Source organism: Scleropages formosus, chromosome 5 (genome assembly GCF_900964775.1).
Source record: "Scleropages formosus chromosome 5, fSclFor1.1, whole genome shotgun sequence".
NCBI lineage: Eukaryota > Metazoa > Chordata > Actinopteri > Osteoglossiformes > Osteoglossidae > Scleropages > Scleropages formosus.
The window spans coordinates 33,964,562-33,992,418 of record NC_041810.1 but is presented as its reverse complement, the minus strand read 5'-3'; the positions used below and the strand labels follow the sequence as shown (position 1 = coordinate 33,992,418).

Genomic DNA, 27,857 nt, shown 5'->3' with positions numbered 1-27,857 from the left:
TCTTTAAGACATATGTTATAGAAAATCCTAAGGCAATTGATGGTCTGTTTGCTAGCATTTATGATGAATTCTGGGTGTATGTTGTCCAGGCTTGGAGCCATTTACCATTTTTGAGGCATTTGATTACAATATCCATTTCTTGAGGTGAAAGTTCTTGATATAGACCCATATCTGCTGAAGATCTGTGTTGCTCTTCTTATAGTTCGTTGAGCACTTTATAGGCAAGCATTTTATCACGTTCTGCAAATTTGACATTTTTGATGAAGTATGTGGCCACATCTGTAGGTTCGAGAGACGTGCTGTTACTATATGTCTTTTTCCTTGTGCCAGTAAGTAAGCCAGTAAGTTAGATGGCTGTCCATGCTTTTCTACTAGAATGTGAGAAATCCATGCTTTCCACTGCTTCTCTCCAGTGTTCTTGTCTGGTTTTGTCTAGGTGCTCAATTAGTTTGGTAGCTGCACTTTGTGCTTCTTCATTAGTTTCAGCGCATTGGTGTTTCTTGTAAAGTTCTTGACAAACTGGAACAAAGAGTTTTATGATACCTCTAGGAATGTGCTTTTTGGCTTTTTCCATAATAATTTTGGTGAATTTATTGTATAATTCATTTAAGTTATTTTTAGTTGGTTCTTCAAGTCTGCTCATAGCTTCTTCAGTGTCCTTGGCGAAGTTGTTCCCGTTGGCTTTCTGTAGATTGCAACATTCAATTGGGTAGCTTGTTGTGGGTGTGATCAGTGGTGGGTGTTTGTATTATAGATGGTCTACGTTGTGATCTTGGAAAAATACCAACATTGTTCTTGTTAGACTGATGGTTTGTGGGTTGTCATATTTTATAGCAAAAGTCTGTTCTGAATTTGTACCACTGTTCCACCTTCCCGAGTCACAACTGGCTGGTTGCCTGTTGTCATAAAGAAGCTGCAGGTCAGCATTTGATGCCCAGTTGATTACTTCTCCATTGGCTGACTTATTGTGGTAGTCCCAGCTGATGTGTTGACAATTAGTTGCCAGCATATATAGCTGAGTGGCTAAAAACTGGGAGAGATGTAAAAACTGCTTTCAGTGGTTTGTACACGTTCATGAATTTGACTTCATAGATAAAGCACAGCTATTCATTGAATATTGTTGCTTCTTGTCGCATCAGAAATCTGTAGATCTGACCTTGCTAGTGTGGCTATGGCATGATGTTCTTCATGTATAGCTTTAACTGGGTTGAAGCCAGGTATCTTACCCTGATCATCAGAGTTGGTGTGCGTTTCTTGAAGCAAGACTACAACTGCGTTGTGTCCAGTAGCAAGTTGCTTGATAATGTCACGTTTGATAGGTGTAAGTCCTTCAACATTAACCTGTAGAGCTGATGGGCCAGTCAAGTCTTGGAAGGATTTTCTCAGCGAAGTTCTTTTTGTTTTCTTTGAGTTTCTATTTCATCATTTTAAAGTATTTTGTGAAAATATAAAAGTATATCATATGCACGCAGCCGTTAGCACTGGCAGATGTACGACCAAGCATAATTTTTTCACTTCCATATTTTTTTTTTCTTTATTTTTAAAAATGTATACAATTTTTTTCGGTCCTATGTACGGATGGTTGTAAGTCACATAGGTCATAAGTAAGAGAGAGGCTGCGGTGGGCTTTACTTGGATTTATATTCTAAGATGGCTGGAGTCGGCATAACTTTGCAGTTTGCTCTGTATTTTTTCTATGGTTGTCTAAAATGTTTTGATGCAAATATGGAAAACCTTCTGACCAAACTAAATTTTTGTTAAGTGTATTCCAGACAAAAACCCTTCCATACAATACATATAATGCAAATGTAAGTTATTTGGGAGCATGAGTGGCCCAGAATAAAGTCTGAAAATGCAAAGGTCCAACCTTTGTTGACAATATTTCACTTTCAAGAGCATCTGGACCCTGGTGAAGCTCTTAGGTGGCAAAAAATAACACCTTACAGCTGTATCATAAAGTACACGGTGAGAAAAGAATATACTACAATGACTTTACCAGTGTGTATCCTTCTGCAAACAAGTTTAAAGAATACCCACTAGCTCACCTCACAGTTGCAATCTCTGAGTCTGACAATGTTGAAAACTATCTTGGCTTCATTATAGCCTAGGTCTGAACCTGCTTAGAAGACTATATTGACCAGTGTTTTGAACAAAGCAGGAGGCAAGCCCATGTTTACATTCTGCAGAACCAGCATAACTCTGCAGAAGTATTGTGAAGCTGAAATCCATTCAGAGGAACAGAGGGCAATCACTTGTGCGTTGTACTTTTGAAGACTATTGAAAAAGACTTATGTTGTCTGACTTTTTCTTAACAGAACATCCACTCGCTTACACACTTCATAAACACATATTTAAAGGGCAAATATGAAGCCTCAGGCCTTCCTTCCTGGGGTAAACAGTGAGGAGGCAAAGGTGAGGTATGTATAACTGCACTGGAAGAAAGAGGGTGACAATTCAGATCATTTCAATTTAAGAAAAGTCAAATGGCAAATGTGTAAGCTGTTCTGTCAGTCTTACAATTGTCTGGACAGGTAAAATGAAGGTAAAGGGCATCACACTACATCATACCAACTCCAACCTCACAACAGTTTCTGCATGAGTTGGTCACTAGTTCACAAGGGCCACAGAGATAGAGTGGCACAACCGCATAAATTTTAAAGTTAAAATGGGCTTCCATCTAAAAAAACAAGAATCTGTAAGAACATTGGAGATGCCTGGAGAGCCCTTGTCGGCGGCCTATACTCCAGGAGGGGTAGTAGGCATAAGTAAGTAAGAAAGAAAGAACATCAAGGTTGTTCAACTTATGCCAGACTACAAGTTCAGTTTCAATAAAAGGTTGTTAGAAAATCCTGTTTATTAAATGCTCAGAGTGCCTGAAAATTTTGGTGCCATTTATGCTGGAAATGCTGTATGAGCAATTGTTTGTAGCATAGTGGTTAGTGCTGCTGCCTTTAGCCCCAAAGGTCACAAGTTTGAGTCTCACCTCTGGCTGCAGTACCCTTGAGCAAGCTACCCTCCAGTTAAAAAATTACCCAGCTGTCCAGATGTGTAAATAATTGTAACCTTAACATTGTAAGTTGAAGAAAAACATCAGCTAAATGAATTGCTGTTATTATTGTGTGCAACTACCGAATCTTGTACAATGAACACATACTTCCTTGTGTTGTAGGCAATAAAATGTCATATCTGGGGTCTTCAGTTTATGGTTAAGCCTTTGTACTATGGATGTCTTGATATCATTTCCAGCAGCAAAGTGAAGCCATGAATCAGACTCTGAAAATCCCTGTCAAAAAATTACTCACCTTCAGCTTTTTGCAGTTTTTTGGGACCAGGCCTTCTGAAAAAATAGCTTCAAAACCTTCTTTATCTCAGTAAAACTTTTGTTTTTAAGGACATGGACCAGTGCTTAATTTGTGAGTTAATCTATGCAGATTGACATACAGGAATGCCCCGATTTACTAATCTGTTCCTGAAAACGCTGTGGACACTGAAATTTTGGAAACTGAAAGATTATTTTCCATTATTTTAAATGGGGGGAAACAATAATGCGTTCCCAGGCCCATCTGAAGATCCCAAACCAATTTTCCAAAATTTTACTAAAATGTACAACTGAATCACTTTTTAAACTATGAATAAAATCAGTTTTGACAACATACACGTTGATTTCCAGAATGTTCAGCTATAATCTTTACTGTTTGTATATTGTTTTGTAAATATACCAAAAGCCTCCTCTACATCTAAATAAATAAGCAAGGTTTTGTACATGATACCATAAAAGATAACTAGAAATTCATGGCTACTAATGTAAAAAAGGGTATTCCAATAGTTCCTCACCATGCGTCACTTCAGATCCATTTTCTTGATTGCTCTGTGGTTCCTGACATGCTTCTTTCTTCTGACTTACAGAGCTGAGTGATGTCGAGTGGCTCTCTGGAAACTTAGCTCTTCTATTATCACATTGTTCATGAGTCTTGTCCTCCTTTGCCAGAGATTCGTTAAGGGTTTTGTTCTCTTTTTCCTTCTTCAACAATTCCAGAACCAGGTCATCAAAGCTGTTCTCTACGATCTTTGTTAATTCTGAAACTGCAAATTTCAGCACTTGCTCCATCACAGTCTTTAACTGATCTGTGAATAAATAAAACAATATTACCTCAGCAATAGTACTGTTTGAGTATTCATTCCTCCCCCTCTTCCAAAAATAGTCATAACCAGTTACCCAACAATTATGGTTCAACAGCAAAACACCCAACCTTGGAGGGCTAAATGCAGGCACACAAGTGTGTTGATGTTTATGGTCCAAGTCATCTGTTTTCTTCACTGTACAAGATTCACTAGGTATAAACCCATTAACAGAAGAGTACCTATTTGTACACCGTAGTGTCACCTGTGAGCAAGAATGGAAGCAAAAGTTGTGTACAGAAACTTTTTAGATGTGCCATTAAGGAGGCTAAAGATTAGGAGTTTACCTTATCAAATCAAATGTCTGAACCACATTTGAGAATTTTTATCACAAATTAAATTTCAAGAAGGATAATTTTAAAAGTGTTAAGTATGTACTTTTATCTGATTCTGTTTGAAAATGTACTTTACTGAATGTACTAGACACTCCTACGCTGCTATTGGTTTCTTCAATTTCTAAATTCTTATGTTAAATTTTCCAAAACTAAAATATCGTTAGAATATGTCGATAAAGAGGATACACATTTATCTGTCTTACCTGAAATTTCTATTATTTAAAAAGTAAAGTATTCAAAAATCTCTCCTCCTCTACATTATACAAACACACTGTAATATTATATAACTTTATATTACTCCAGCTTTTAACCAGCAGTGTACCAAGAAAGTGTATCCATTGCCTTTGTTTTATTAATTTATTGTGCCATATCTTATCTGAATCAGTTGGCTGACTGGAACACTGGACTTGTAACTTTAAATTTGTTTCTGAAAAGTGCTAGATTCTTTGAAGAGTGAAGATATAGAAATATTATCAGACACTAATGTAGGCTATATTACTACAACAGCATTTCTAGCATTTTCCTAAGCAAATAGCTAAGAAGCAAAATAAACACTTGTTCTTCAAACAGACATGCTTTTACTTTACACATTTTTTTCAACAAAACATGACAAAAGTTAAATATTTAATATGAATTGAAATTTCAGTGTATTGTACACCCTAAATTACATTATCATTCACTGGGTTGTTACACGTTTTGACAGACTGAAGGTGACTACCTGTTTATTGACTGTTAAGGAGGCAAATGAAGCGGTGAGTTTGTGAGAATATTTAGCAGACAACCAGCAGAACAGATAAACTTCTGAGAAATTTAAAACTTGCCCTTTATAACAAATTACAAATGAATGTAAAAATAGAAAAACCACATTTATAAATTAAAACTTGCTTACTTAATATTCTGTGCAAATTAAAACTTGCATTACATGATGAGGACCAAGAGTGACAGGAATGTCATTGCTTATTGCAATCTCATTACTTATATTTTGCAGCAGATCAATGGTTTAAGTTTCTACTATGTAAGAATTAACTCTAGACTATCTAAAATTGGTCTTATTATAGCCCTAGAACGAGAAAACAGGCTACAATCAGAATGAACTAAAGTGGGAAACCAGCTCATCTTGTCAGGCACTTCCAAAGGCATAATTTTCTTTATATATGCAGATATATAAAAATACAAATATACAAATGGAACTCTGTGCTGCACATCTTTCAGTCAGTACAGTGCTGAACACAACAGTAAAGCTCTCTGAAAAATGTACTGAAACACTGAAGGACTTAGTCTTCCATGGCGAGACAGATCATGCATACTACCACAGTTACCCGGGTGCTTCACCAGTCTCAGCTTTTTGAGACAGTGGCAAAAAGAACAAAACAAAAATTACAGCAGTTGCTTGCTAGAAGGTATTTGAAAGACCCTGAAACAAAATGAAAGAAAGTTCTATGGTCTAATAAGCTCAAAATAGAGCTTTTTTGACATCAACCCGAACACTTTTTTTGGAATAAAGCAAACACTGATTCACGTCCTGCTTGAAGTGTCTTGTGGTGCACTGGCGTTCTGCCCGGGGTGTGTCCCTTGCACCCCGTTTGCCGCGACCCCGTCTAGGACAAGCGGTTGTAGACATTTTGTATGGGTGTGTGATCCTTGACAGCATCACCATTACTATAGGTTAAATGAATCAGCTGTAGTTAGAATTTATTCATCATCCTCATCGGACCTATTGAATTATCACTCTGGTGCTAAGAAAGTTAACTTCATTCCGGTTTATGCCTCCCATCTCTTGCCTATCTTATGGCCTTCACTGAAACATGGATCACCAAAAACATTTATTATCCTCTAACACTCTTCTGATGGCCTAGGGGTGAAGGGGGAAAAAAGCACTATAAATCCTCCCATACTTATTCCCTACCTGGTCAGTGCCCGAACCTGGCATGCCCTGTCACGTTATATTGATGCTGAAACCCGGAAGTGACCTGGTAGAGAGTGGGAATGTCAAACTGCTTCCTATATGTGATAGCTGGTTGTGGGTGAAACTGTTGGGCACCTCTGCCCATAGATTTAACAGACAGGATAGCCTCAGGGCAATGGGTAGTCTGGCCTTCCTGGACTGTGATGAGTTTGGTCATGGGTTGGGGAATTACTCCAGCAGGCAGACTGCCCTGACATTCCTGTCCTCTCATATCTGAACCCTGCATGCCTCAGCCCTGCAGAGCCCTCATCCATCATCCCATCCCAGATGCTTCTGAGGCTCTCTCATACAGCCCTGACCATGATTCTGGGTCTGACATTATACATTGCCATGACTCATCTGATCACTCAGACCCTGGCTTGTCTGTCCTCTCTTGCATACTCTCTGAACAAGCTGACCATTCTGAGTACTCCAAATGACTACCCATTGTTCTCTTCAACCCTGCTCTAGACCTCCATAATCCTGGGGAATATTGCACCTCCTCATCCCAATCATGGGATGTAAACTCCTAACATTCTGAATGCTCATTTACATTTACTAATTTAGCAGACACTTTTCTCCAAAGCAACTTCCAATGTACACTATGTAGTAGTATCAGCCCACACCTTATTCATCCAAGGTAACTTACAATGCTAGATACCGTATTTCTCCTATTTGATGCTCCCGCTCTAATAGTAGCACCCCCACCCGATAAGCCCGGCTAATATTTTCCGGCTGATTATGTTGATTTTTAATATCCTTGTGCACGTATACGTAAAACTTTAGCTTCTTGAAAATGATCAATGATTAAACCTTAATTTAGAGAACGCAGTTTTCTATTAACTTTTTATTTTTAACAACTACAACAGATTTCAAGCTGTCTGGCCAAAAAAATCGATGTGGACGCCTACACCCAATGTTCGTCGCTGTCAACATCAGTGCTGTGTTCACCGCTGTCGTCATTGTTGCCTTAAATGACTGGCTGCTGTTTTCACGGTGCAATCTCAAAGCCTTGTGCCCCAAGGATTTGCCAGTGACTCGAACCCCACATTGATCGTTCTTCAAACCAGTTTATCAGAGCAGAGTTTCAATATCTTCATATTTGAGACTAACGGGCCGACCAGCTCCTGACTTTCTCTTCTCAGATTTAGGTGTGTTTTGTAATCGTGTCTTGTTCTGGCACCAATCTTGCACTCGCCGACGGTGAACATTGAAAGCTTTTGCGGCAAAACGCTTTCCTTTTTCTTCAGCAACTGCAATAACTTTCAACTTAAAAGCAGCTGTATACGACTTTTTGCTCGCCATATTTAACCCGTGTTTACAAAATGACGACACTCAGGCCACATGGTTACCACGTGCTACATGCTAGGGAGAATTAGGCAAACTTCATAATTTGCACAATCAGGCCTCAAATAGACGCACCCTGCCCGTAATTTGCGACGTGCCCGGGCGCGATAATTAGAAGAAATACGGTATGCTACTTACAATGATTTACTCATCCATATACCAGTAAAACACACACACACACACACACACACACACACACACACACACACACACACACACTATGGGTGACTTTTTAGAGTCACCAATTCACCTGAAGAGCATGTCAATGGACTGTAGGAGGAAAGTGGAGCACCTGGTGAAAACCCACAGACACAAAAACATTCAAACTGCACATAGACTGAGCTAGCATCAACCCACATCCTCTTACACCACCCAGGTACTGTGAGACAGCAACGGTACTCGCTGTACCACCGTGACACCCAACGTTCAATACTCAAACCCCAATGTCCTTCCTGTTCTGAATCTTGAGCACCATGTTCCAGACAGCCTGTGACATGGTTTCTGTGCAACATAAACCTAGTATTTGAATGCTTTAACCCTGCTGACTGCCCCAGCTGTATCTTTCATGGTCCGGATCCAACTTAATACCTAACCCTGCCCCTGAGCCACCTAACCCTGCTGTGTTATCTAATATTGGCCCTGATGGGCTGGACCCCACTATTATTTCTGAGGGGGTCTGTGATTGCTTTGCCACTGTTCCTTCGCCTCCACCTCCTGTTCCAGAGGCGGTGAATCCTCCACCTGAGCTGCCACCTCCACTTGCTGTTCCAGAGTAGGTGTATCCTTTGCTAGCATCCCAAGGGGGCTGAAGCTTCATACAGATCGCTGTCTGCCCCTGCTGTTCTGAGGGAAAGACCCTCCACTCTTGCTGGTCTCTGGCTGCTCTCATCACTGGCAGAAACAGAAAGGGCTGTATGAGTGGTGAGATGGGCAAGCATGCGTCACAATTCGAGGGGGGGAGAAGCGTGACAGACTAAAGATTTGCCACAACAGATCCACATGACTGGCAGCTGCACCTGGGAGCAGCCTGTTAATGGAATTATAAGCCCCAGGTGTAGTCAATCTGCGAATAGACTCCATAAAACCTTGGATGTAGAAAGGCAGAGAAAGAAAAATGTGTAAGCTGACATATATAGTCCTATGTAACACAGATTTTGTTTTTTCCTCAAGAAATGTTGATTATTATGTACCTAGCAAGAGAATGCATTCCATTCCTATGGTCTATACAAGAAGCTCCCCCAAAAACATGTGGTTGACTCAAGTTTATAATGGATAAATGTATAACTTTTCATTAGAAAAGTTAACTGTTTACCTGCATCATAATTCTACCAAATTTAGGAACTTCTTAAGATAGTGCTACATGACTACCCCTGCAAGACACTGTAATCTTTTCCCTTTTGTTGTATGTACTTTCACACTAGCTTCTTGTTACAAATATCTGAGTTATGAATTTTCAAAGGCACTTTTCACTAAATGCAGGTCCTTCACTTACGTGTTCTTTAAGAGAACAATGTTTATGTGGCCAACTGATACCAGGAACAATGGATCTACCCTGAATTGCTGCAGAGGAAATATGAAAAACCCACACACACACACACACACACACACACACACACACACACACACACAGAGTGGCTGAAGCTGCTTACCCTGAGTGGGGTTGCAGCGAGCTGGAGCCTAACCAAGCAACAGAGAGCGCAGGGCTGTAGGGGGGAGTGGACACACCCAGGACGGGACATCAGTCCATCACCAAGCAGGACTTGAGCCCCAGACCCACCAGAGAGCAGGACCCAGCCAAGCCCTGTGTGTCACCATGCCTCCCCATAGGAAAACTCATGCATACAAAATAGGAAAGGTCTTACAATCTATTTAGAACTTATTATAGCTATACCTTTGACATTGGTGGCTTTCTTATTTTCAGTAATTTGAATTATTTCTAATTTTAACATACATTTAAAAAGAATTATTAACAGCACTGGGTCAAGGCAACAAAGACAGAAACAGTACAGCAAAAATTTGCATATACATACATTTTCCTAAGTTATCCAAGGGAAAAAATATTTGAAACATGTCATGTACCACTGTCTAAGATGTCCACAATTCAAAAGGTGGTCAGAAATTCCAGAATTTATTGAAATTACCATGCAGACATCGTTTTCTAACGAGAACACTTTGTTTATCCATGTACTTAAAACTATAACAACAAAATACATTTCCTTGCCAAGTATGTAACAGCAACTAGCCTGTGTTTCATATCTTTATCCAAAAAAAGTTTAGGTTGTGGTTTAATAAGAATAACAACTCAAGCTTTTTTGAATGGTTGACAATAAATGTAGCTTATCTAACCTTTACGAAATGCAGGTGTTTTAACCTTGTTGTTACATACTTTTCCAATTTAAGGATATGTAAAAGATACTGGATTTTGGTCAGTACTTTGGATGCACCGCATATCGTACAACCAACACTTTCAATGGGTATGCAGTTATCATTCTAAGATTGCAAAAGACTATTAGAGAATTAGAAGAACTCCCAGAAAAAGAGATAAGGGAAAAAAAAAAAAAAAAAAAAGGATCTTATGAATGACTTCAAGAAATTCATAGAGCTACCAGAAGAGACAGACAGCATTTTCCCAAAATCTGAAAAGTAATTGAAAAAACCAAGGGAGATCTTCCTAAAGATTCAAGAACATAGTTCCAATATTCAGCTGGAATGCTCAAAGATGCAAATAGGCAAAATATAACCAATGCAGTCATACTCAAGCAGAGGTGGAAAGAATATACTGAATGCCTGTACAACAGAGGTACCAATGTCCAGGATCCATTAGAAATGCATATCACACAGAATGGAATATGATGAACAATATAGACATTGCTAAAAAAGGCCACTGGAACTGATGTGATTGTCTGAAAAGCTTTGCTATGAATAGATGAAGAATTTATCAAAGTGCTAACAACACACCAGTCAATACATTAGAAAAGGTCATCTTACATTCAGCTGCCAAAGAAATGAGATGTTGCAGAGTGTACAAACTATTTCCCTAATCTTACATTCTCATAAGATTATGCAGAGGGGCATGCTATGTACACTGCAGAAATAGTTTGAAGGAGATTTGCCTTTTGTATCACATTCTGAAATGGACAGAGAAAAACAGACACTGCTTTTGTGAAATGGATAATCAAAAAACCCACAAAATACCAAAAGGAGATATAATCAGTATTTTATTGACTACAGCAAAGCCTGTGATTATGTCAACAAAAGTAAATTTAAAAATTTTTCTTCAATAAGCAGACACTTTTCTCCAAAGCAATGTACATTTCACAGAAAAATACACTAAGTGCATTACATCAAAGACAGTCTTGGATGCAGACATCTGATTCTAAAGTACAGTTAATTTGTCACATTCCACCATATAAACCAATGTACCTCACAAGTAGCTCCATAACGGTTCGTCCATTATTTGAGAATTTCTCATCATAAAATTTTAACATTTACATCACGCAAATAGCTGCATAATGGTTTATCCATTATCCAACAGCTATAATTACAAAATTGTTGAAAAACATTTCCACACATCATGATGGGAGAAGTGAGTCTGAAAGAGGTAAGATTTAGGTGTCGTCTTAAATTGAGGAAAATTCCGCAGTTCGACAGAGGGAAGTCATTCCACTGCATCAAAATGAAAAGCACAAAGGTTTTCGATTTTGGACCTTTTGTGCATGGGACCACAAAGGTGGAGGAGCATAGCAGACTGGTTTGGGTGTAGCAAATGATCAAGTCTTGCAGATATCAGGAAGCAGATCCACTGATGGTCTTGCAGGCCATAACCAGAGTCTTGAATTTGACCCGGGCAACTATAAGCAGCCAATGCAGAGAGACAAGTGGGGGGCGATATATGGGTATGATTTAGCAGGTCAAACACAACATGTGCAGCACTGTTGTGTATCAGCTGTAGAGCTCTGATTACAGAAAATGGAAGGCAAGACAGGTGAGAGCTGCAGTAGACCAGGCAGGATATCACCATAGCCTGGACAAGGAGTTCAACAGAGTCTGTTGTTAGATGGGGCGGATCATATGAATGGTATGCAGGATGCATCTGGAGGTCCAGGTTGTGGCTTCAATATGTTGAGAGAAAGACAGACTTGAGTCAACTGTTACTCCCAGACTCTTAGCCGAGGAGGCAGACAAAATAAGTGAGCTGTCCAGTTTGACAGAGAGTTCACGACAGGAAGATGGGCCAGCTGGGAGGTGAAGAATCTCTGTTTTTGAGAGGTTGAGTTGTAAGTGGTGATTAGACATCCAAGCAGCAATATCTGACAGACAGATAGCGATACATGTGAAAATGTCTGTAGCTCCAGGTTGAAAGGAGAGGGAGAGCTGGGTATCACCAGCATAGCAGTAGTTGGTGAATCTATATAGGCAATAACAGGACCAAGGAAAGAGGTGCAGATTGAGAAGAGCGGGGGGCCGAGTTCCGAGCCCTGTGGGACGCCAGCTGAGAGAGGCTGAGGGGATGATCGGGAGACATGCCAGAACACTTAGAAGGAGCTATCTGACAGGTAGGACTCAAACCATTTCAATGCAGTTCCATTGATGCCAAGCTATCCGAGAAAGACAAATCTGGTGGTTGACACTGTTGAATGCTGCAGACAGGTTGAGGAGGATGAGAGTAAGGCCGTAATAGCTGACCACAGAACATCTGACACTGCCAGGACAGCTATCTTCGTGGAATGTCTAACTTTGAATCCAGACTGATACCGTCAAAATCATTCTAGGTGAGGAATGCAGATAGTTGATTGTGGGTTGTCGTCTGTTAGATTTTTGACAGAAAAGATCATATGGATGTTATGCAGGCTGGGCGACATGGTGGCACAGTGAGTAGTGCTGCTGTCTCACAGCGCCTGGGTGGTGCGAGAAAATGTGGGTTTAATCCCCACTCAGTCTGTGTGGAGTTTGCATGTTCTCCCTGTGTCTGGGTAGGCTTCCTTCGGGTGCTCCGGTTTCCTCCCACAGTCCAAAGACATGCTGTTCAGGTTCCCCCATAGTGTGTGAGTGACACAGAGAGACTGTGTTTCACTAATGTATGGATGAGTGACCTATTGTAAGTAGTGTATCTAGCAGTGTAAGTCACCTTGTGAATAAGGTGGGCTAGTAACGCTACATAGTATCCATTGTAAGTTGCTTTGGAGAAAAGTGTCTGCTAAGTGAATAAATGTAAAAGAGAGAAAGGAGAATAGAGTGCACTTACAATGGTTCAACTTTACAATGATGAACTGGTGACATTCAATAGAAACCGTACTTCAAATTTTTAATTTAATTTTTTCCCGGGTCGTGCGATATGTGGCGTGATACTCTCTCGCAATGCTGGGTAGATGCAGCAATCCACATCTCCTAATACACTATACAGTTATGTTTGTACATCTATAATGTTACAGAAATGCCCATCTGTGTCTCCTGTTACTGGTGGGAAGAAGAAAAGGAGGGCAATAAATCTTGCGGAGAAACTCAAGATAATTTTCAAGCATGAAGGCAGCAAGCCTGTAATGGCCATTACACGTATGATAGGCTATGATATTCGATATACATTTTCGACTTACAATATTTTCGACTTACGATGGGTTTCGCAGAACATAACCCCATCGTAAGTCAGGGACCACCTGTATACCTTTGGCATTGGAAAATAATGTATTAAACGTTCTCTATTTTTTTTTATGAAATTTTGTTTTCATTCAAAAAAAAGTTAAGTAATATTTTAGATTTAATTTTTCAATTCAGTAGAAGTGAATTAGTAAAAATAAAACAAAACATTTTATGTAGCAATGTAATAGCCTTTTTGGATCAGAATTTTAGTAAATGCGTTAATTAGTTTTTAAAGTTCAACTGTGCTTTTCTCACAGTGCCACAGAGCAATGAATAAAGATCTAATGACAAAGTAGCTACAAATTAAACTACAATTTGAAATATACTACATAGTAAAGCCATAAAGACAACTGGTCACTGAGGAGAGAGACAAAAAAAAACTCCCAACTAAGATTGTCCATTGTAGGGGACCCTGCTATATGAAGGCAGTTTATATTAATTGCAGAAAACAAAGTGGAAAAAACATACATCTGTGTAGTGCATTCAGAAGGTATTCAGACCCCTTTTTCATGATGCAGCCTTATGCTAAAATTGTTTAAACTCATTTTTCCCCCTCATTAGTCTGCACTCAATACCCCATAATGACAAAGCAAAACAGGATTTTAGAAATGGTTGCCAAGTTATTAAAAGTAACAAAATGAAAAACATTGACATAAGAATTCAGACTTAACTTAGTACTAAGTTGAAGCATCTTTGGCAGCAATTACAGCCTTGAGTCTTTTTGGGTATAACATGACAAGCTTTGTACACCTGGATTTGGGGGTTTTCTGTCATTCTTCTCTGCAGATCCTCTCAGCCTCTGTCAGGTTGGATGGGGACCGTCTGTGGACAGCTATTTTCAGGTCTCTCCAGAGATGTTTGATTGGGTTCAAGTCAGGGATATGGCTGGGCCACTCAAGGACATTCAAAGTTGTCGCTAAGCCACTCCTGTCTTGTCTTTGCTTTGTGATTAGGGTCATTGTCCTGTTGAAGGTTAACCTTCGGCCCAGACTGAGATCCAGAGTGCTTTTCATTAAAGATATCTTTGTATCCTCTCTCCATTGAGTTTTTCCTCAATGAAAAGTAGTTGCCCAGTCCCTGCTACTGAAAAACAACCCCACAACATGATGCTGGCACCACCATGCTTCACCGTTGGGGTGGTATTGCAGAGGTGATGAGCAGTGCCTGGTTTCCTCCAGATATGATGCTTAGAATTGAGGCTAAACAGTTCAGTCTTGGTTTCTCACAGTCAGAGTCCTTTAGGTACCTCTTTGAAAGCTCCAAGTGGGCTTTCATGGGTCTTTCATTAAGGAGAGTCTTCTGTCTGGCCACTCTGCCATAAAGCCTTCACCTTGACTGTTCAGTTTGGCCAGGCAGCCAGCTCTACGAAGAGTTGTGGTTGTCCCAGACTACTTTCATTTATTTCATTTAAGAATTGTAATTATGCAGGTAATTGTGCTCTTGGGAAGCATTTCAATGATGGTCAGTAGAAATGGGATGCACCCAAGCTAAATTTTAAGTGTCATACCAAATGGTCTAAATACTTACGTTAATTCAGTTTTTTCATTTTAATAAATTTGCTAAACATTTCTAAAATCCCATTTTCACTTTGTCATTATGGACTTTTAGGTATAGATTGATGAGGGGGGGGGGAAAAAAAAAAAAAAAAAAAATCACATCATTTTAGCATAATGTTGCAACCAAAAAAAAAGTGAAGAGGTCTGAATACTTTCTGAATACACTGTATGTCTGAAATCAAGGTAATCGCTATTAAAGAAAAAAAGTTTTGCAGAAGAATGTAAAATACACTTCTCATTATTTATTTTAAATGCATATCCAGACAGAGATCCAGCCACATAACTTTATCGACTCAGTGATAAAAACCTCACATACTGATATTGCATTTATTTTCTTTCTTTTTTTTTTTTTTAAACATATCTAGTGTAACATTAGAATAGCACAACTATGAATAGGTAACAATTAACTGCATGTTATGCTTTGAAGCAGGCTAAAAAACAGTGAAGTACAATTAACGGAAAATTATGCATGTACAATATACAAAAATTAAGCAAATTTAAGTGTCATGGTAAAAGTAAACTAAAGTGCAAAAAAATATCTCTAACATTTAATTTTAAAGGGAAAACTATGAAACTCTTTAGACTTTAATTGCAATCATGTCAATGTTGACTCTTGGTGACAAAGTTTCTCTAGAGGTGTCCTCTATTTGTGTCTCTACTGTTGAAATGGGGGTGTCCACAATTGCTGTGACCGAGTTGATTCATCTGGTCATTCTGTTCTTTTCCCTTTAAATTTTAGCAATCACTGCAGTCATTTAGAGAATCCAGTCTTTGTCTGAAGTATCTGAAGCACAATGATCTCAGCATTTATAATCTTTTTTAAATCAGAAAAATTTAAAGAACCATGTATCAAAGTTGCCAAAAGAACTTCTTCTGCCTTTTCTACATCAAGAACAGTGACTTGCATGAGCTGGTGCGTGGTGCAGGCATGGCAGAAGGTGGGATTTGCCTGATCTATTGTTCAGTATTGCACTGATCAGTTGTTACTGGACTTGAGTACTGCATTCGATACTGTAGACCATTGTATCCTACTGAGTAGACTTGAAAACATGGTTGGACTAAGGGGTACTGTTCTGAAGTGGTTTGACTCGTATTTAGCTAACCGTGAACAATTTGTACTGAAATCTGATGACAAAACCCCCTCCATCTCAACTATGGTTCAGTATGGTGTGCCACAGGGCCCTGTGTTGGGGCCATTACTGTTCTCACTGTATATGTTACCATTGGGTGACACTATTCGTAAACACAATGTGAATTTCCATCCGTATGCTGATGACACACAGCTATATGTAATATGGATCGTTTAAGCCTGATGATCCATCACATATGGTGTCTTTAGCTAATTGTTTTACCAGTATAAAATTATGGATGAGTAAAATTTTTTTTTTTTTTTTTTAAATCTCTGAATGCTAGTAAAACAGAGGTACTTGTGGTGGGTGGTGATGCCAAAACTCTCAACATAATCATGCCAATCTTTACAAAAAATGGTATGTATTAACTTCAAGTATACAGATTGTGTCAAGGATTTGGGTGTCCTGCTGGATGGGAAGCTGTCATTTGTATCTCATGTAAATGCTTCAACTAAAGCAAGATAGCTAAATTACAGCAATTCCTATGAAAAACTGGCTCATGCTTTTGTTTTAAGCAAGCTGGATTACTGTAATGCTTTATTACCGGGATGTCCATACCAAACTGTATCCAGGCTACAGTTCATACAAAATGCTGCTGCAAGAATTGTCACTAGAACTAGGAAGTTCGACCATATAACATCGGTACTTAAATCGTTACATTGGCTCCTGGTCACATTTAGAGTTGATTATAAAATACTACTTTTGACCTATAACACACTAAATGACATTGCTCCAGTTTACCTTTGTGAGATTATTGATTCTTATATCCCAGGACGATATCTTTCTTCATTGGATGCAGATTATCTTAAAGTACCTGTGATCAATAAGACCTCAGTAGGTCACACCTTTAGTTATGGAGCACCTAAACTGTGAATACTTTACCAGTTACTGTCAGAAATGACCCGTCTGTTTCTGTCTTCAAATCCAGACTAAAGACTTACATGTTCACTCAGGCATTCCACCTCAAAATGCAGTTCCACTTGCCTGTGTTTGTTTTTACCACCTTTATACAAATGCATGTTGAATTGACTTGTTTAAGTTACAAATTAATAACTCCGTTCATTCTTGATGAGCATTGTCTGGCTACATAAGACTTGAGGAGTCCGGCCGGTGGCGACAGACGAATCCCATGCTGACTGACGATGATGACCAACTGCCATGATGGATGAGACATATCATGCTAAGCTGGGGATTCAAGATACCATATAGCAACAATATCATTATTTCTTGTTAACTGGCTTGGAATTGTTACTTAATCTAGAATGCCCAGGAGGGGTGGGCAACCACTGGCCCTTGGGCCCCCACAGGTTTTTTCTCCCTCAGTTTTCAGTTGGGAGTTTTTGTTCCTTACCTCTGTGGCCATTAGGCATGCTTATATCTCTATAGAAGTACTATATTATGGTAGTCAGTAGTCAACTGTCTTCTTTGTTTGTTATCTGGTGTATTTGTTTTTCTTGCCTTATGCTTGTGTTAAAGCATAAGGTGTCACTGCTGTGTCACTGCATGAGAAGAGCACTCTATAAAAATAAACAATTGAATCTACAGATCCCTGCTACCTGCCTCAGCCTGAATAAAATAACAATGACCTATAAATACAAAAAACAATAAGGATTTTGAACCAGCTGATCTGGGAATGGAAGTGAGCATTTTTGGGGACGGTTGGCAGGGAAAAGGAGGCTTCCTGGATCTGGCCTGAGTTTGGGGTGCCTAAGTCATCTTTTGGCTTTGTGTCAGTTTTGTTTTGTTTAAATACTGCTTGACTCACAGCACTGCACAAGCAGTACGCTACACATTATTAAGCAAGTGGCTTCTGCCACTTATAATGTATGTCCCAGACATGAGAAAGAACAAAACAAAACGGATGACAAAGGTCATATGTTATTTCCATAGTTTCACCAATAGCTTTAACATCTTACATGTTGAGTCAACAGCTGAGTGTGCAAATGCATTCAACTTGGATGTCTGTTCAGCAGAAGATGTGCATAGCTCATTTCAGTTATTAGCACATAATTTTAAGCTACCACAAGCCAAAGTAACCACAAAATTGTGAATTTGCTTAAATCGATTTAAGGCTATTTGTAAATCCTAACATTATAAATTCTGATAGCAGCAGAACATATCTGGTGCTGCAACAAGACTATACTGCAACAGAGGATTAATGGCACTATGCTGTATGTGTTTTTTTATGTATGACTCCTGCAACAGCTGCTCACAGGTGTATTTTTAATATTCTATTAACATTTCAAGAAGAGCATTCTTATTCTTTTTGTTTATTGATCTCTATATCAGTTCCTGTCATCATTTTCCACTAGTTGTACCAAAAATACAAACAATATTGCAATGCAGTTCAACAGTAGATACTGAACTACAGATCCACAACCATCTTGTAATGTTGTGGCTAGCCAGTAGCTAAAAACACTTATATTAAGGTTTTGTTTTGCATTCCATGATATGTTCTTACAAAGTTTTCTTTCATTCTTTAATGTACAATGTGTGTGTGTGGCCTTTTCGACAGGATTTTTCCCCCATCTGAGCTAAGTGTCAAATCTGAGAAACATAAATGCAGTAGTTTATTTACACAACTATACATGTTAGAGACCTAATGTCAATAACACCACTGTCTTATACAACACACTGCATCACAACAGCTCTCTACACCAGGGACACGGTAAATGACACGTTCTGACAGAAGAGCTGAGCTGTCATTAAAAATTCCTACATACAAAAAAAAAAATGAACGTAATGTGCAAATCTGAAAAAATTCAAACTGAAGCCTGAAATATGTCTTGTCACATGTAAGGCTCAGCTAGGCCAGCACAGTAGGAAAACACTCGATATATGCTGTGTTGGAGAGCACCCTTACGACTACATTTGATTTCATTTTCATTTCGTAGGCACTTTTATACTCACAGAAGGAGCATTTCACTGACGGACAGAACTACACATGCAGACATGTGATGTGACTAATTTTAAATACCGCGACTCACAGCACTGCACAAATACACTACACATGATAATCAAAATGAATAAAAAATACAGGACGTCGTCAGACTCGTTTGCACGTCTCTGCCTAGGGAGCAAAATGCAACGAACTTTCGGTTGTAACACATACTACAATTACTGATGACATACTTCGAATCCAATCGTTACTCGTACCAGCAGCATGGACATATCCTCCTGTAGGCTTCTTAATTTGAGCTCCGTGTGGATGTCGAAGGCGTGCTTTGAATAACTACAAATATACCACTACATATTGGACCATTGGTAACATATCTTCGTGTAAAAAGACATTACTATCTTGTGAAAATCATCAAGTTTCAATGTTTAAACTATCATAATACAATAAATGTCAAAAATTACTAGAATGCTTGTACTGGTATTTTTCTACGAGGCGTTCATAGCTTTTGTCACATCTTTGGCCCCGTGGCGTGGTCTAGAAAACCTGCCCGTTAAAGGAACGCGCCTATTTCTCTTCGCTGACGTCACAAACATGATCTGTGTCAATGTAGAAAGAAACGGAACAGAAACAACCAACACAACACAGCACAGCAGTCAAACCCGTCGTTGCAATACTCACACTGGCCGAGTTTAAATATTAAGATTCGAATTAGCTTCCCACGTATTTAGCTTACCAACAACTTGCTTTTTCTGCTGTAGCCTGTAAGCGTCCATATCCAGTGCGTTTTCAAAGTTCTTAGCTTTGAGCGGAGGCTTCGTCTCTTCGCTTGTCGGCTTTTCTTCATTATCACTATGAGCGGAGGAATTTCCAGTGTCCTTGCAGTCAAAGTGCTGCGAGTTAAGCTTTAACCTTAATCGCTGGTTTTCCTGGTCCTTGGCGGCCGATTCCAGCAGCATAGAGTTTAAGCTGGTCCCGACGGTCTTTGTTATTTCCTGAACCGCGAGCTGAACAACCTGCTCCAGGACAGATTCTAGCTGACCTTGGAAGAACGAAATATACAAGTAACCATTCATCATTTCATGCATCTTTTTGGAGACCCTCTCATTCTTTACCTCCCCCACAAAAAAGTGACAAACAACTGAGTAAAACCGACTAAAACAGACTACTACCTCCCCAATCAACGCATGATGTGTACGTTGGATGCTACCGTAGTGCCGTTAGTGAAGGGACACGCGTTTTCCCTCTTAACTCCCATTTCAGAACCAATGCAATTTACTGTAAAATCACTATCACGTATGTAGTTCGCCATTTTGTTTTGCGAAAAAGATCTTCTTTATCACAGAACAAAGTCATTGCATGAAAAGGCATACGTCAAAACACGAAATGACCTCTTCACATTGTTCTTCTGCTTGGACCTTAGAAGATCATGTTAAACGAAACTTTCCATCATATCTTATTATATATGATTGTTTTGATAATGGGCTTAATGTAATATCCAATCATCCCAGTTTTGCAAATGTACATAGACTTAAATACTTTTCTCCTCATAAAGATACATTAAGGTTAAAAAACCCCGACGAGGATTTAGAAAACAGCTATTGAATGACAAGCTTTTTTCGAACAAAACACTGCATACACTGACCCCCAACCAAGGCCGTGACTTTACTGTAACTGGTTTAATTATTAAAAAGAACTGAACTTAACTGTAAATTCTGTAGTGTTTAATAGTAACAATGGTAGCGTAGTGTATTGGGTCTCTGTCGTGTATGACTAAAATGTTTTTGCACAATTTCCCCTCACCAGGAATAACAAGATTTTATTTGCAGTTCGCCGTTTATCTAGAAGGATGAGTAGTTTCAGATGACTGTCTACATTTAAAGCGTTTAAAGACATTTTAGGGGCGACGAAAGCAATCTTTATGACGCGTTGCAGTGCTGGCATTTTTAAAAAAAACAGTCTGAAAGAACGAAGTCGCATTGTCGCATGAAATTTGTAGAGAGGAGCTATAGTGTATATTACGGTAGTCAATGGCCCTGGTTAGCACAATTAACTCTTTGTGTTCTGTAATCAAGAAAGCAAACCTCACACAAACGTGTTTGCAGACATCAGCTGTCGCCACTGCAGTGCGGTGAACAGAGTCAAGGTTTCAAGCATAGGTATAAACAACGGGTGAACAAAGCCAAAAGCCACGGAACTATAAAACGAATTGATCACTGACTCAGTACCGCAATTTGTTTTTAAGGCGTTTGTTTTGTCCGTTTTCGTGTCAATTTACTGTTTTAACCAACGCAGGATTGTATATTGTAACGTCAATTAAGTTAACCTTGTATTCTTGGTAAAAGTTTTCACTGACAACACCACCAACTTAATTTTTTTGTTTTCTAATACCATCCGTTGATGTGTAGCAATAAGCATGATGTTGAGTTAACTAAGAGAGGATTAGCTGGTATGATGAGCAGGACTAGTTTTTCGTGCAGATTTAGTCAAAGTGCTGGAAAAGACTATTACAACTGTATGGCAGTCCCAATACAGAATACATGTTATGGGGTACTTCAGTATAGTATGTCAATTATTAAAGCTGTTTTTTATATATATTTGCTCAGATCTTTGGCATTGCTAATTTTGTGCCCTTTTTTTTTTAAACATTTTTACAGTTCACATTGCCTTCTCTGTATAGGACAACTAACCAACCAATGTCTACAACTGCTTCTCCCAAGGGGGGTCGCGGCGAGCCAGAGCCTTACCCAGCAACACAGGGCACAGCACCGAGGGGGGAGGGGACACACCCTGGACAGGACGCCAGTCTGCCACAAGGCACCCCAAGCAGGGCTCAAAACGCAGACCCACCACAGAGCAGGCCCCGGCCAAACCCGCCGCACTCCCCTGTATAGGACAAGTTAAGACAAAGTATGATAATATCATCCTAATCACCTGCTGTCGATTACTGCTTGTCTAAGTCAGTCATCTCAGAAGTACAGGACACAAAGTAAAGCAAGGTACCCCTTGGACAGTATGCCAGTTCACAGCTGGGTACCCACGTATTCACACATTCTCTCACAGTCTGACAGTATGGACATTGTAGTGTCACCACTGAACCTGAAACACATCTTAGACCTGTGGAAGAAAACTAGAGACCCTAAAAGAAACTCATATGAACAGTAAGAATGTGCAAACTCTACACAGGCTGAGTCGAATTAAACCAGTAACTGAACACATAGCTCAGGCACTGTGAGGGCCCAGTGCTACACAAGACAAATAGTTGATAAGAATGGAAAAAATGCATTTATACTGGAGCAGTTTGGTTAAATGCATTGCTCCAATGCTAAACAAGTGGCAAGACAAAGATTATAACTTAGAACATTAACCATAATCCACCCCTGAACAGCCTAGAAGATGTGAGGAAGCAGCAGTACCAACGTTGCTGCCCCAAATTTAGCATCTAATTTTGCTTTTTTCCATGATCCCATATAGTTCAAGTTGTTTCTTTCAGGCAGTGTCTTCTACATTCCAGTCCACTTTTTTGGTAAGGTATTGTGGAGACCAAAAACTTTAGTAACAGTATTCAGAACATTTCTGCACAAATATTAGGGGTTGCATTAGACTTGTTTGAGCATAGTCATAATGTCCTACCTATCCCCATCTTTTTGCACCTATGATTAGTTGCAGAGGAATTCATGATGGTTGGAGCCATTGAAATCCTGTTCTGGTCCTGTTTTGTTGTTTTTTTTTTCTACTTGTTCTGATTTAAGATAATCCAAGTAATCTACTAATGATCATATGTACTGTATTTTAATTAGTATTTAATAAGTCAAGGCAGTACGGTGGCACAGCCAGCAGCACTGCTGTCTCACAGTGCCTGGGTGGTGCAAGAGGATGTAGGCTCAATTCCTGTTCAGTCTGTGTGGAGTTTGCATGTTCTCCCTGTGTCCACATAAGTTTCCTCCCACAGTCCAAAGACATGCTGTTCAGATTCCTCCATAATGTGTGAGTGACAGAGAGAGTGTGTTCCACTGATGTATGGATGACTAACCCATTGTAAATAGTGTATCTAGAGTATAAGTCTCCTTGGTGAATAAGGTGTGTGGGCTGATAACACTACATAGAGTTCATTGGAAGTGGCTTTGGAGAAAAGCATCTGTTAAATAAATGTCAAGGTGATGTGACAATGCCTTAGGCAGCTTTCCTTGCAGACTCTTCAGATTTAGACTTCTGCTTTCTGTCCCTGAACATTTCCCTTTGTGGGGAAAAAAAAATGTACAGGACCATATTAAAGTTAAGCTGTCAGTATGTAGCAGGAAATGGCAATGGGGGAAAAGTGGTGTATGGCTAGCCTCTTGCAGGAGAACAGGGAATGGCCAGGGAATTTTCAGGTACCACCACTGCAATATGCTCTTGGCAATAGTTCCTCTCAGGGAAAAGCAAGGCAGAAGAAAGTGACTCCTGCTCCTCCCACAGACAGAGATGAGTATCATGTGATGTCATCAGAAACCATGGTAAAAGAGTCTCACGCTGCCTGGAGTGAAGTTCTTCCTACCTACTTCTGAACCTCTGGCAATGTATTGCTGGTTCTCCCATCTGACCCAGCAGGCAATATTGCCTGAAGACGTAGCAATAATTAAAACAAAATTTCTGAAATCACACCTATTATCTTCCCTTTGCCCTAAAGTTCCTTTCCTTAAAAAGGCCAAATTAAGCTCATAAAATAATATCAATCATGCAAAATGTTGCAGCCTCAGTTTTCCGTAAAACATCTTCCATTAACACTGAAAATTTAGTCCCAGTGCAGTTTCCAAGGTTTATATTCTCATGATAGAAGCTAGATTTACATTTTAACTTATTTGACTGATGACTTTATCTAAGACAAATCACCTGATGGTGCTTAACAGTATAGTAAGTGTATCAAACAAAAAATAAAATGGAAACGTAAAACTTAAGTGCAGTATAAATTTACTACAGGGTGGGATCATTTTCATATAAAATGGGGGATTATAACTATATTATGTGCTAACTCATTCTGAATAAAGTTACCCTTTTATCACTACACCTGAAATTTCCCATTAAAATGAAATTTAACCTGAAATAACATCTTGTCAGGCATCGGGAAAGACCAAAAGTATTTGCAATAGTAGTTAATTGAGATACACAAATATTGTGTGGCACATTAGGTTTGCAAACCCTTGAGGATCTCAACGCCCCCCCCCCCCCCCCGAAAACCTTTATGCATACAAGTGAAAGTCCTGCTCCTACTAACCAGGTAGCGAAACTCCTAACATTTGTATAAATCTATCAGTCTGTACTGTGTGTGGCATGGTGGCACAGTGAGTAGTGCTGTTGTCTCACAGCGCCTGGGTGGTGTGAGAGGGCATAGGTTCCATCCCCACTTAGTCTGTGTGGAGTTTGCATGTTCTCCCTGTGTCTGCATGGGATTCCTCCCACAGTCCCAAGGCATGCTGTTCAGGTTCCCCCATAGTGTGTGAGTGCCAGAGAGAGTGTGTGCCATTGATGTAGGGATGAGTGACCCTTCGTAAGTAGTTTATCTAGCAGTGCATGTCAGCTTGCTGAATAAGGTGTGTGGGCTGATAACACTACATAGTATCCAGTGGAAGCTGCTTTGGAGAAAAGCATCTGCTAAGCAAATGTTTACATGTGACTGAAGTCTGCTGGAATAAGAGGCTGCACTTTTAAAATTTTCATACAGATGTCATTTAGTTGCTTAAATAATAGAGCAATTACTTACCCATGTCATCATAGCCAAACATTTTTCACATTTTACATTTCCATATTTTCTAATTATGTTTATAAAGTGTTTTTGTTGACAATGTGATGCATAATGCTGAACAACAGGGCACACACAGTGACACCGTGATGATAAAGAAACGTAGCAAACTTGCCAGGGTCCCGTTCTGGGTGTGTCCTCTCCCCCTTCGGCCTTGCGCCTTGTGTTGCCGGTAAGACTCTGGCTCACTGCGACCCTGCTTGGGACGAGTGGTTGTTGACAATGGCAATGGCAATGTCAGACTTGCCAGATTTGTACTGTTTGGAAGTCACCTACCAACCGATTTAAGGAAAAAACTCATAGGCTAAGAAAATGGGAGGAAAAAAAATACACCTTTAGTGGTATTAGTATTTACTGCAACTCTCCAAGATTATGATTATGACAATATGCTTGGGTTCCTTGACATAGATAGAAGTCTGTTTTAGGTTAGAAGTCTAGTCTTCGGTTAAATTGCATGGTCATAGAGTTTCATACTTGAAAATACTGAAATTAATCTGTTACAAGGCTTATTATATGTGCAGAAGATTGGGCCAAAAAATTAAAATGAAATAGCATGGGTAAAAAAATTGTCAAGCATTTTCAAAACTTGTCAAAATTTACGTTTTGGTGTTTTAAAGAGGTGTCTAAACTTAAGCAGGGAAATGTCACTTAAATCAGTAAATATTTCAGTCAGGTTTCCGTTGAATTTATGACTACAGTTAAAAATGTTGCATTTAATAAAAATCAGTGGTTACCCAAACAAACTACACTTCCCTGGTTAGCAGTGAAAGCGCAAGCTGATTACGCTCTGCGGAGAATATCGCAGGGCGGAGGGGTAGGGTAGGCAGGTGAAATGATATAGACGAAGCTGGAGAAAACGCGCATGCGTAGGACAGTCTCATCCCTCTGCATCGCCTTTTTTTTTGCAGCATCAGTACCGCGCTCGTATCACATTCATTAGCCGAAGACGGAGCTCGCTGCGGAGCGATACTGCATCGTTTCAGAGGACGCCCAAACATTACAAAAGGGAAGACCGCAACAGAAGAAAAGGACAACGACGCAGTTCATAGGCTGTACGGAATCCCCAAGGCATACAACAAAAAATATACCAAAACGGAACCTAGTAGGAAATAAGTCGACAAAGCAGGAAGAACGAATATTTTAGCCGACAAGGCAGGGAAACAATGAAGGATCGTACGCAGGAACTACGGAGTGTAAGCATATATATATTTTTTACATCCCTGTGTCCTACTCCCTTTCCCCCCCTCCTCTTTTCTGTACGATCTTCACCGCAGTCGGGTAACAGCATTAGCCCAGTTCACTGTAACATGAATATCATCATCGGTTAAAATAAATGTACGAAAACACCCACACACCCACATATATAAGAATTACTTGTTTTAGTGCCAGCATATCTCCAGTTTATATAAAATATGGTGGTGAAAATGCGTGCATACTAGCACTGCTTAGGGGTAGGAAAGACGTTCCTATATTTTAATATTTTCAACAATATCTTCTTCCAATTTTTAAATATTACCAATTTTATGTTTCACGACTGGTTAAAAAAATCATTTGCCCTAACCTTAAACCTGGAAACCAGACTGATGAAATTATTTCATATATTTTATATATATATATATATATATATATATATATGGGATACATATGTGGTAAAAATTATTTCGTCGATTACATTTGTCTGTTTCTGACTGGCTGGTTTGAGTGTGCTAAGGGAGTGGGAAGGGGTCGACTACGAACGGGGGGGAGGGGGTCATCCATTTAGATTTTGGTCTAAGCTCTATCCAACGAAAGACACCTCGGGTATGAAAGTGTGTAATGTGTTATTATGAGTATTATGACTTATTCAGCAAAGACAGGGTCTGAATATGTTCTTATAATTGAATTATAGACACAGTTAGCTTGTGATGTTAACAAGCAGCGACGTCGTTTTTTAGAAATCTCAGTTAATTGTATTTTGTCCGTGTATTGTTGTCTGAGCATATTTTAGGTACGAACACTTAAAGAAAATATAGAATATATGTGTCGAATTATTTACATTACAAAATTGTGAAATAACCGCAAAGCTACATTTAATATTTTGCTTATTCAACACCGATTATGAGTATAAAACCAATGAAGCAAAGCACTGAAACATGTTCATGTCAAACCATTGATTTGCGTGAAAATGTGAGTGTGCATTACGATATCATGTGTGTGCTTTCTTATGAGGAATGCTTTGTTCTCTCACACTATGTGTAGTATCTGCTGCGTGTACCGTTTTTCACTCAGTCCTGTAATCATCAATACAATCATATTATAGAGCACAAACACGCAGACGGACTTTTCGTGCGGCGTGCTGTATATATAATAAATGGAGGGACACTAGGTAACACTGCAGTTGCCATTGTCAACCGGCTGAATATGTTCGCTGCGGCCCGTTCGTGCACTACACATGCGATGCACACGAATCGGCTGTAATTGTAGGATGCGTTTTTGTTACCTGTTCCTGTTAGGTGTTTTTATTTTTCTATACCTTTGAAGAGATAAAAAGAAAAGACACTTCTTCTCGGTTGTTAATTGGCCTACCGATCATGTGTGTGAACGCAAAGTAGTCGGCTGTTAGTTACGCTTTTCCGCAGGAATTAAATAAAAACCCTAAATGGCGAAAAGAGATTCTACTAGAGGTAGTTCTCCATGATACAGCAGTTGAAAGACTGGTAGTAATGGTATATTTTAATGCATAACTGTGATTTACTGTGTTTATTCCTGTGTTGTTTATCTGATTTGCAGTAGGCTATGTTGAATATAGTATTTGCTATGTCTATGTGTAAGGGTAAAAGGGACTTACCACTTCCATTGCTGAAGTCTACAGAAGGGTCTTAGATGATCATGTGTGAGTTGCGGGTGTGCATTGCACCACATATCCTGTTTTGCTGTCTGCCTCACTTTGATTGATTTTAAGGAGTCAAGGACTGTTGGAAACAGCAGTGATTTCCAACATTATTCACATTCACTGCATGCCGACTGTCAGAGTTGTTGCAGACGCCAAGTAATATAACGAGTACACAGGGAAA

At 39.4% G+C, this 27,857-nt stretch overlaps 2 protein-coding genes across 4 annotated transcripts in view; one reads left to right on the top strand and one right to left on the bottom strand.

The window, feature by feature from the left end:
- The window catches only part of LOC108932970 (zinc finger protein 112), a 42,682-nt gene extending 22,455 nt beyond the window's left edge, over positions 1–20,227 (bottom strand). The window contains exons 1-3 of one of the 3 annotated variants that reach the window (XM_018749708.1): positions 20,198–20,227; positions 19,762–20,067; positions 3,835–4,125 (exon numbers count right to left, since the gene is read on the bottom strand). In XM_018749708.1, coding sequence (XP_018605224.1) covers positions 3,835–4,125; positions 19,762–19,984 — 514 coding nt within the window. In that variant the 5' untranslated portion in view covers positions 19,985–20,067; positions 20,198–20,227. The other 2 variants (XM_018749707.1, XM_018749710.1) reach the window with 2 other exon arrangements.
- A 5,434-nt stretch (positions 20,228–25,661) lies between these two features.
- stx1b (syntaxin 1B) overlaps positions 25,662–27,857 on the top strand; it is a 108,410-nt gene continuing 106,214 nt past the window's right edge. The window contains exon 1 of the mRNA XM_018749706.2: positions 25,662–25,997. Within this exon, the coding sequence (XP_018605222.1) occupies positions 25,968–25,997 (30 nt within the window). The 5' untranslated portion in view covers positions 25,662–25,967. The remainder of the gene's footprint in view (positions 25,998–27,857) is intronic.